General features: G+C 49.9%; 1 protein-coding gene across 1 annotated transcript in view; it reads right to left on the bottom strand.

Annotated features, from left to right (window-relative positions):
- MAPK8IP3 (mitogen-activated protein kinase 8 interacting protein 3) overlaps positions 1-11,048 on the bottom strand; it is a gene marked incomplete at its 3' end in the record, with an annotated part of 41,502 nt that overhangs the window by 30,072 nt on the left and 382 nt on the right. The window contains exon 2 of the mRNA XM_010851320.1: positions 7,789-7,984. Within this exon, the coding sequence (XP_010849622.1) occupies positions 7,789-7,984 (196 nt within the window). The remainder of the gene's footprint in view (positions 1-7,788; positions 7,985-11,048) is intronic.

Below are 11,048 nucleotides of genomic sequence, written 5' to 3'. Positions count from 1 at the left end.
TGTGATGACTTAGAGGGGTGGGATGGAGGGAGGACAGGGGCTCGAGAGGAAGGTGATATATGTATAATTATGGCTGATTTGTGTTGTTACATGGCAGAAACCAACACACCATTGTAAAGCCATTTTTCCTCCAATTAAAAAAAAAAAAAAAAGACATAGTTCTGCTGTGCTATCAATGATTAAACAACAAAACCAAATTCTAGCATCCAGAGAGTGTCAGATAAAACTGGGTGACACTCTTCCAGACTTGTGTGTGTGTGTCTGTGTTGGACGTGCCGTCATTTTGTACATGGTATCTGGATCTGACCCACTCCCTCGCTTGAATGTCTTTCCACTCTAAGAGTGGTATTCTACACTTCCCACTTCTGACAGCTGTATGCATGTTCCCTGAGGGCTTGTGTGTGCAGGGCAGAGTCTACTCAACTAGCATTGCCTCTTGTTGGACTTTTAGGTTGCTCTGCTGGTGGTTTAGTCGCTTAGTCGTGTCTGACTCTTGCCACCCCATGGACTGTAGCCCGCCAGGCTCCCTGTCCACAGCTCATTATGTCCTTTGTCCAATTTTCTGCTACAGGTTCTTACTTTTCTTAACAATTTGTAAGGACTTATTAGATCCATTCAAGAATTTGTCTTGTATGCTACAAGTATTTTTCCCAGGATGTACTTCGTGTGCAATATAGAAGTTGACTTACTTCTGCACCATTTACTTAATAATTTACCCTTTCTTCTAACCCTAACCTTTGTCATCTGCTAGATTCTAAGACTATTTCAGTCTATATCTGATCCAGTAACCAAAGGTTTCCTTAAACTTGTAGTGTTACAGGGTCTTTTAATGGCTGATATACAGTCCACTTCTTCAGTCTTCCTTATCAGAACTTTATTTATTCCCACTTGCAGATCCTTCTTGATTAAATGGAAAGTCCTCCTCAATCACTTATTTATTTATTTATATACTTATTGATTTGATTGTGCTGCATCTCATTTGAATAATCGAGGGATCTTCGATCTTAATTGCAGCATGTGGGATCTAATTCCCTGACCAGGGGTGGAACCTGGGACCCTGCACTGGGAGCAGAGTTTTAGCCACCGGACCACCAGGGAAGTCCTTGCATTTACTTGTTTATTTTTCGAGTCAGACACAACTGAAGTGACTAAGCACGCATTTTTTTGAATCAGCATTTTGCCTGCCAGGAAGCATCTGTTCTTCGGTCCTCAGGATTGTTTTTCATGACAAAATGCTCAAGGCTGGACTTGGGAGGAAGGGAAATCTCATCCTGAGCCAGTGAAAAGAGGTGCGATGCGGCAGAAGGAAGGCGGGAGGCGGGAAGAGGGAAATTCTCCCTCCCTGTAAACCAAGCCCGGGCCCACGTCCAAGCTGGAACACCAAGGTTTTACACAAAGAAGAGCACTCTGCAGTGCCATTTCCCTACGATTCCCACCTGTATCTCATCTTGTTACCTGCATCTCATAGTTGACAGTCAGCTAAAACGATTTTGAAGCAAAAGGCAACGTAAGAGAAAGATTAAGGGGGTCAGTGAGATGCTTCTAAATCCGTCCTGATAGGTGGTCACTAAGTCCAAGAGAGCGGCTGCCCAGGTGGTGCTGGCGGTGGGTTAGTCGCTGAGTCGCGCCTGACTCTCGCGACCCATGCACTGCAGCCTGCCAGACTCCTCGGCCCACGGGCGGCACTGCCAGTGCAGGCCACACCAGAGACACAGGTTCCATTCCTGGGTCAGGAAGATCCTCCGGAGGAAGAAATGGCCACCTGCTCTAGTATTCTTGCCTGAAAAGTTGATGAGTGAGTGAAAGTTGCTCAGTCACATCGACTCTGTGACCCAGGCCAGAATACTGAGGTGGGTAGCCTTTCCCTTCTCCAGGGGATCTTCCCAACCCAGGGATTGAACCCAGGTCTCTGGCATTGTGGGCGGATTCTTTACCAGCTGAGCCACCAGGGAAGCCCAAGAATACTGGAGTGGGTGGCCTATCCCTTCTCCAGGGGCTCTCCCTGACCCAGGAATAGAACCGGGGTCTCCTGCGTTGTTTACCAGCTACCAGGGAAGCTCAGCAAGTGTTTAACTGAATAACTCTTGATTTAAAACGAAATACTTGAGGAAAAAAAAAATCCAATGCTGGTGACAGTCCCCAGAGGCCTGGTCACGCCATGAATCAGCTCATCGCTTCGTGATCACCATCGGGTGGCAGCATCTCCCCAGATGAATGAGAAGCCCCAAGAAACTCACGAGGGACCTCCGCCAACTAGAGGGCCAGCCCTCGGCCTCTCTGCCGGGCTGGACCAGTGCTGGGACGCTGAAGGCCCTTGGCGGGGCGGCAACCACCGCACCTGGCGCTTGTGGGGGAGCCATTCCTTGCCTGCTGCCTCGGGGGTCAGCCTAGAGCTGACTAAGGGCACCTCAGGGGCTCTGCGCCCACGGAAGCATCACACACACAACACGCTGCTCTAAGCTTGAAAGATGTCCTCTTTCTTCTCCTGAAAAGACTCTTACAACATCACTACGTAATTTTAGTTAATGAAGAGGCAAGCTAGCTCTTTAACTGAAATGGAAGATTCAACGTCACCTTCATCAAATATTATGAGGGATAAATAATGTGAAGGACTAGTGCCTGGCCAAGACTAAACAGGTACTGGGTCTTCGCTTTGAATGAGGAACCGCTCGGGGTGAGACTTGGGATGAAGTAAGAATCCCTGGACAAGTGAGGCACAGCTGATGGGAGAAAGTAGGGGCTTCGAGGCTGGTGGTGAAGTGAGTGCGGAAAAATGGTTGAAAATCACAGTTCTCCAAAATGAGCTGGGGGAGGCGGGGAGAGGGGTTAGGAGGGAACTCTACTAACTGGGTCAAAGTCACAAAAAGTGCAATAGGTGTTCTCAAGGAAGCAGAACATACTTTATTTAGAGACCATTTTCTTTATTTAGTTTACTGATTTTTAAAACACTGATTTTTATTTATTTGGCTGCGCTGGGTGTGGCACACGGGCTCTTTGATCTTCATTGCGGCATTCAGGATCTTTGGTTGTGGCATCTGGTTCCCTGACGGGGGATCGAGCCTGGGCCCCTGCACTGGGAGCGGGGGTCTTAGCCATTGGACCACCAGGGAAGTCTCTTGGAGCAGCTATTGAATCTTTGCTTTGTGTAAGCAATCCTTAGGGCTAGACTTGGGATGAAGTAAGACAAACGAGAAGCAATTGGTGGAATGAAGCGGGGGCTTGGAGGCTAGGGGGTGAAGTGAGGCAAGGAGGTAGCAGCTGGGGGAGGCGGGGCGAGGGGTCAGGAGGGAACTCTTTTAACTGGGTTAAGGTCACAAAGATCCAGTAGATGTTTTCAAGGAAGCAGAAAGTATTTGTATTTACAGATCATTTACTTTATTTTTAAAAAACATTTATTTATTTGGCAGAACTGGGTTAGTTGCAGCACACAGGATCTTTAGTTGCAGCATTCGGAGTCTAGTTCCCTAGGCAGGAATCGAACCCAGGCCCCCTGCATCGAGAGCTCGGAGTCTTAGCCACTGGACCATCTGGGAAGTCCTAGATCATTTGCTTAAGATTTAAGAGAGTCAAGAGTTTTCAGGAGTGGGGCACAGGGTAAGTTAGTTCTATAAAGAAGTCTTCCATAAGAAAGCTAAACATTTTTCCATTGTTATTGAATATGGCCAATGTATCCAATACAAATGGGAATGAGAGGAATAAAAGTTTTAATTGACAGCATTTGGGTTGAGTGGGTCGGCCTGGTGCTGGATGGTGAAACAGAATGAATCTCTTGTCTGAGACATGGTTCGCACGTGGTATGTCCTTGGGACACCCCCAGAAGGCTTGGCCACAGCCAAGTGAAAAAGACACACACCAATGATGTGTCAATTACACGCACCACAGATCTGAGGTTGTTTGGAAATGTCATCTGTTCAACCAAGGCTATTCCAAGTGTCACTTAGCGCCTAGAACACACAGAGGTTCAAAGTCATCTCACAAGAAATCTTTTGCTCCTGAAGAGCAATGACGAACAACTGACAGTTGAGGAAAAGGCATCAGGGTGACTTAACCGGAATGCTGAGCTGGGAAACCCCTGATTCCCACGTCTAAATACCAGTTTACCACACGGTCCCCTCTGCAGGTTTTGTTTCTAAGATATACTTTCCCCTCCCTCCCACTAAAAAAAATGGCTCTGTTTTGAAATTAAATTCAGCTTTAGCTTTTGGAATTTACTTTTTGGTGAATTTCAAGGTACACACTGAAGTAACCTGAGATGTGGGCTCTTGTAAAATCCAGGAATCAAGGCGGCTTTTCTCAGTGTCCCATTGATCAAGAGCATTCTTCCCAGTCTATACATAAAATCCAACTTAAGGAGTAAACTGACTGCTTGTGTCAAACACAAAATTAAGGCAACAGAAGCCAGCAACCCCAAGTCCAAGTGAGAGAGGTCACTAGGCAATCACTCCTGGTAGCACAGTCATTAGAATTCTGGTAACGTTCACAACTGAGGTTATTTTACTTAAAGGCAAAGTAAATTAAGACGTTAACTCCAATCCTTCCCTCTTATATATGTCCTTTAGGCCAGGGTCACACACAGGAGATAATTCAATTCTGGTTGAACTGAAATATACTCAACAGGAATCAAAGATTTTGTTCTTTTGCACATAATTCCTTCCTGAGGGTGAGGTGCAGAGTGCATTTCCAAAAGAAAAAGCCTCTTCTGGGGTGTCTGATCTGAGGCAGGCAGAGCAGTGCAGGCTCTGTGCCCGGGGAGACCCCTCTCCAGACGACGGTTAGTGCCCAGCTGCTGTCGGTGACTTCTGTCACAATCGAGTGTTTACCGGGCGCTCACCGACGTGATGAACTTGTGAGACCTCACACCTCGGAGGTTTTCCCCAGCTTTCTTCCCATATCCCTCGACTGCTACCGTTTAGTCTACAGCGCAGTGTGGGCAGGTGGGAGAGGGAGGGAGGGCATGTCTGCATTCAAGCTTCAGACAAGTGTCTGTGATCAGGCTGGGCCTCTCAGGCGGCGCCGGTGGAAAAGAACCTGCCTGCTAATGCGGGAGACATGAGAGACACAGATTTGATCCCTGGGTCGGATCCCTGGCAGAGGGCATGGCAACCCATTCCAGTATTCTTGCCAGGATAATCCCATGGACAGAGGAGTTATGGACAGAGGAGTTTGGCGGGCTACAGCCCATAGGGTCGCACAGAGTTGGACACGACTGAAATGACTTAGCACGCATGCACCCTGCTATCAGGACAGTGGAAAGGAACCCAAGCACTAGGTTGGATTCATTTCAGAAAAAGCAAAGATTCTTCATTGAGGTTAAAGGGACCACTGGATCAGCATCTGCCTGAGAGAAACCCCAACAAACGGCATTGGTTTAATTCACACCGATTTTCAAGAGCTGGTAAGACAGACAGGAAAGATGTGTGTGTGTAAAATCTACACACTTTAATACATTAATATTTATTTAAGTATTTTATGTTAAATACTAATATATACTTTGCATGTTGAAATCCATATTACATTTCTTTACTATATATGACATGGTTGGTACCAGAGGAAGGAAACGAAAAGGAAGATAAGATTAGAACTAAGTGTCTGGACCTGGGAGAAACTTCCCTGGGGGAAGTTCCTATCCAGTAGGTTGCGTTCTCTGAAGCGTTCTGAGCAGTTTACACAAACTTCAATTTCCTAACCTGCTCGGCTTTTACCTCCCTCTCACTCAGCCCAACAGGAGAGACCGAAGGACGGGGTCTTGTGTCCGGAAGCACACACTGCAAGCCCGAGGCCTCACACAGGGGGACCCGCCTGGATCTGGGTCCAGTTTGCTGGGGGAGGGGGCTGTAAGGGGCCACGCGGGGGCAGGGGGCAGGAGCCCCAGCTGCAGCTGAGCAGAAGCAGGGCCCCCACGGTGCTGGAGCAGAGGCAGGGCCGGGAGCCCACCGCTGCTGAAGATCAGAATCCAAGCACCCTGACCCTGTCTAATGAACCACCACTGGAGCTGTGTTCTGCCGAACCTGGTGCTTCCCAAATCTCTCGACCATGAGGGGCTCGGACAAGGTCACTGACTTATGACTCCACGGCTCTGGGTGTTGGCGAATGTTTCCTTCCATGGGGAGTGAGCCTTCCCTGTCCCGGTGACAGGGATGCTTTCCTGCGACACCCCGCCAGCTACTAGCGCATTCTAACCACCCAGTTCTCCTGCTCGTCTTCCAGAGGGGACTTATTGACACCCCATAGCGGGCTGCACTCGGCAAGGACGGGATGGATTAAAGGAGGACCACAACCCGGGTGAACCTCACGCTGTTTCGCCCATGAGAGAAGCCTGTCCAGACAAGAACACATACTGCGGGATTCCGTTTGAACAAAGTTCTAGAAAGTGCACATCAAGCTACAGCGACAGAGAGCAGCCCCAGTCACCTGGGGAGGGGGGAGCGGGGAGAGACCCTGGGGGCAGGGGCGCAGGAAACTCTGGGAACAGTGAAGGTCAGCGTCATCTTGACTGTAAGCATGGTTTCTCAGGTGTAGATGTGTCAAAAGTCACCAAACTGCACACTTCAAACATTACAGTTTAGTGCTCTGACCTCACAAAGAACAGAACAGAAGGCCGGGCTCCATGGTCTAACCGGGAGCCGTGCGCACAGCTGCTTTCGAGGTGCTGGGAATTCCCTCCAGACCTCTCCTCAGCCTCTCGAGAATTTCATCACCTCTCTGCTGTTTCCTAAATAGCTAGAATTCCCTTTTTTTTTCTTCCTTAATATTTTCTTCTGTTCTCCTGTTTCAAAACCTGCTACACTTTGGGGTCTCCTCTCTTTGTAGAACATGTTCACTGAAGGAAAAACACTCCCCCTTTTAAGTCCCTTCTTTTCTTACCGGAGGCTATGAAACAAGTCACAGAATCATTTCCTGCCTGCCCTTACAGGACTGAGCCACACCATCCACGGCTGCACTGCCCAGTTCCCCGGTTCAGCCACGTGTGGCTATTTACACTTAAATTAATTTAAATTACATAAAAATAATAGAAACTTATCCTCAGGAGCCTGAGCCACACGTGAAGTGTGTGGTCCTGTGTGGATACAACACAGTAGAAATTTCTCTCCTCACGCAGAGCTGTGTCAGACAGACGATGGATGGATGACTGAAAACCAGAGACAGCGGCTTTGCCCTCCAGAAACCAGAGAGCTCAGCACGGGGCAGGGGCAGAGGAGAGCCACACTCCTGCCTCAGAAGCACACGCACAGGCAGTTGGCATCTCTGTGGGACCCGACCTTGGAGCAGGAAGGACCAGAAGGGCACTGCCCCTGGTTGAGCAGGAAGCAGAGACTCTCTGCCCTGCGGGGCCTGCTTGTTTCCATGTTTAGGGAGAGTCTGGTGTGACTGTAGAGCTCTAATGGACCAATATTTAGAGGCGACCATGCAAGGCAGATCCAGGCACCAAATCTTAATAGCTTCCTCTAAGAAAAGCTAAGAACTGAAAAAAAAAAAAAACTGCTTTACGACAACATGGCAGAAGAAGAAACTGCACACCTGTCCAAGCAGGGGTGAGTCTACTGTCTGTAACGTGGCACGTAGGAAGAAGACCTCCTGATTCGGTATATTAATTCACTTACAGAAAATGCCAAGTGAGCCTCTCACTGTAGAGTAGGATGATGGCTTCTGCCCCCTCCAGCCTCATGCTGTACAAATAACTCTCAGTGGAAAGCCTTACTTTTGCACAAGGCGATTCGACACAGTTTTGGATAGAAATAAACTGTCTAGCTTATAAACGCTGAGCAAACACCCACAGCCCCATCTCACCGCACTGGAGTCGCTGACAAGGAGGAGGGGACGCGTCAGTAGTAGTTTCTTTAGGGCCAAGGAGATTTTCAGGCAGAGGAAGGCTAAGAAACCCACACCTTGTCTCTCGGACACTTGCCCTCCTATGAGCCGGCGCTTGAGCCCTGCGCTGCCCAGGATTAGAGCCAACACGGCCTCGGCCCGAACCTCCCTGGGGCTGCCGTGGGCAGTGAGGCCTGGACCGCCCATTCGCTCCCGGCCGTCTTGATCAAATGCCCGTTTCCAACCTTCTTTCCCATTGAGAAAGAACTCAGTGGGTTTTAAACACGTTGTATAGGACGCAGCTTCAGCATTTTTAAAGTCTCTGTAGAGGTTTCAGAAGCCAGCAGCATCCATTTAGCCCTGCAGGTCTGAGAGGGACTCGCTGGCCCTGATGACAAGGACAAAACCCTCATGGTCAGAGATCGAGGCACCCCAGGCTGGCCAGCGGAGGCAACCCCATCAAGGTGCTCTTCCCTGACTCGGCTAGATCGGCCTTGCCACAATTCTCCAGGCAAACAACAGCTAATCATGGGACTTGGCACTTGAGATGAAAGCAATGTGCCACCTCTGGCAACCAACTGGCTTTACAGGGGCTGCCATGTGGCCAGGGCAGCCAGAAAGGGGGAGATGGACTGCAAGGCATGTGGCTCTCAGAGGCGAGGCTGGCACCCCAGCACCTGCAGACTCTGTTTGGCCCCCTCCCAGGCTCCAATGTCTCTAGCTACCGTCACTCCCATGGATGAGCCTCCTGGGGACAAGAACATACTCACCACCTCTCACTGCGGCTTTTACGGTCAAGAAGTGCGGGTCAGGGCTATCTGCCCTGCTCCAGGCTCCCTCTAACTCTGCAGATTCCGAGTGCTTGGAAGGCTGCAGCGGCTCAGGTTACCCAGCTCTGACTAAGCCTTCCTGAGCAGGGTGACCCCAGAGCAGGAGCCACTCTGCATCACACACACGCCTGCAGCCGGGGCTGGGCCAGCTCCCGGGTCTCAGGCCCTCACCTCTGCTCTCAGGCCCCGCCTGCAAAAAGAAGCCAGGCCACCATGTCTTTTCTGTCTGCTGGATTTAGTAAATGAGCTCAAGTGCAAAAATGGTCACAGAGTTTGCCCCCCGCCTTTCGTTTAAAGATTTTTTGAAGTGGATGATCTTTTGAATTTGTTACAATATTGTCTGCTCTACGTCCCCGTTTCTTAGCACCTAGGCATGTGGGATTTTAGCCCCCCAATCAGGGATCAAACCCGTGCCCCCTGCACTGGAAAGCCAAGTCCCAATCACTGGACCACCAGGGAAGTCCCTGGCCCTTTTCTTGGTTGTAACCTCACATGAGGTCTCTCCAAGGGCAAATTATAAGCATCAGATCACAGCCTGCTTGCCCACCAGCCAAGCGCTCATACGCTCTGTGGCTCTGCTCAGCAGCTCTTAATGGTGGGGGCGGGGGTGGGGCTCGGCCTCCAGGACACTCTCCCCAGGCCGCGCGAGCACCAGGCGGCAGCGGGAAGGCCAGAAGCACTCTCGTCATGGCTACACTTGAACTGAGCACAGCAGAGCAGAGGCCTCATCCACACAGAGCTAATTCTTAGGCTAGAACGTTAGGATTCTCAACCTGAAGGTTGTCCATCTTTCTCCTTTGAGTTTCTTCTCGTCCACTACATTGACCACACAGATACAGGACGAAAGAAAACAAACCTACTCAGAATCTCAGTGAGGCATCAAATGGCGGCTGAGAGCAGTTAGAGGAGTGGGCGGTGCTGCCCAGCACGAGGCAGCCACTGGCCCTGGTTGGCGAGGGGAGCCCTAGCGCTCCAGCCTGGGGGTGCAGCTCTCTGCCCTCCCACAGCAGCATGACATGGAAGGAAGTCAGGGGTGAGGGCAGACTGGGTCCTGGCCTGGTTCTTCTAGCCATGTGACCTTGGCCCACCCCCAGTCGGGGCCAGTTCGTTTCCCAGTAAATGCCTAGGGCCACTCTGAACTCTAGAATTCCACAAGCTCTTGCACCCCCTTAAGTCGAGAGTCCTAAATCAGTTTTGGTGGAGCCTGGCACCCTTATCAATAGGCAACCTCCTTTTGACAGATGGATGGAAAACCCCGGAACAAAATAAGCCACCGTAAGTAGGGACAACACAAGGCATGGTGGAATTTTATAAACATGCTTTAAACCAAACGAAAAGGACATAAGCTGTCCTGCCTTAAGAAAACACCAAGATATTGAAGCAATCTTCCATTTCAATACTAAAATAAAAAAAGTTAGCCCAAATTAATTAAAAAGAAATTTAACTCATTTAATAAGAAACTTCCTATTCATAAGTCAAAGAGCATCACCTAGTGCCTGGAACATCAGAACCTCAGGGCTTAGAGATCACCCAGGGCAGCCAACTCATATGACTGATGGAAAATCAAAATCCGGAAGAGGGGCAGGCAACATGGACAAGGTCACAGGCGCAAAGCAGGAAGGAGGACCTGGGCCCCCGAATCCACCTGGCTCTGCCAATGGGGCTAAAGATTTCACAGTGAATGAACGAAGGTAAGAGATGTTCCCTGCAATGCATGACTCTTCTAATGGGTTCACAAATAAGAGCTCCAGGCTATGGAGGTATCCGAGAAGACGACTGAATACTTCAAAATTCTACTTTTATCTTCTCAGAAGCCACAGTGAAATTTCTCAGCCTTTCCCACATAAGCTGACCATCTTCCCAAAGGAGGAAACCACAGAACAGAGCACTCACCTCCAGAAACCTGGAGTCTTTCATCTGATGCAAGAAGAGCAATCTAACCATGGCTTTGGTTATGTGTTTACGTCAGTCACCAAATTCACCCAAGTCACCGACCCTCAAAACACTGGGTCAGAAAGGCACAGAAAAGATCCGACAACACCTCTTCTGGCCGCAGAACCCTAAGACCATAAATCCCATTCCTGGAAGGGTTTAGAATTGCAGCAAACCAGAAGTAGTAACTGCGGTCTAGAACATGTTTGCGCAAAACACACAAAAGCAAAACGAACTGGCGTCTGCAATGTGAGGGGGATATAAAGGAGGCCCGGGAAGGTTTAGGTTGCAAGGTCCCCCAGGGAAGCCAGGTGATTCAGGGCTGGGGCTCCCAGCTGGAGCAGCCTGCCAAGAGGAAAGGGGAACGAGGGCTCACCCCCGGGTCAGGCTCACTCCCCCGTCAGGCTCATCCCGGGGTCGGGCTCATCCAGGGGTTGGGCTCACCCCCAGGTAGGGCTCACCCGGGTCGGGCTCGGG

Source organism: Bison bison, unplaced genomic scaffold (assembly GCF_000754665.1).
Source record: "Bison bison bison isolate TAMUID 2011002044 unplaced genomic scaffold, Bison_UMD1.0 scf7180017851711, whole genome shotgun sequence".
Lineage (NCBI taxonomy): Eukaryota > Metazoa > Chordata > Mammalia > Artiodactyla > Bovidae > Bison > Bison bison.
This window is presented reverse-complemented; position numbering and strand designations above follow the sequence as displayed.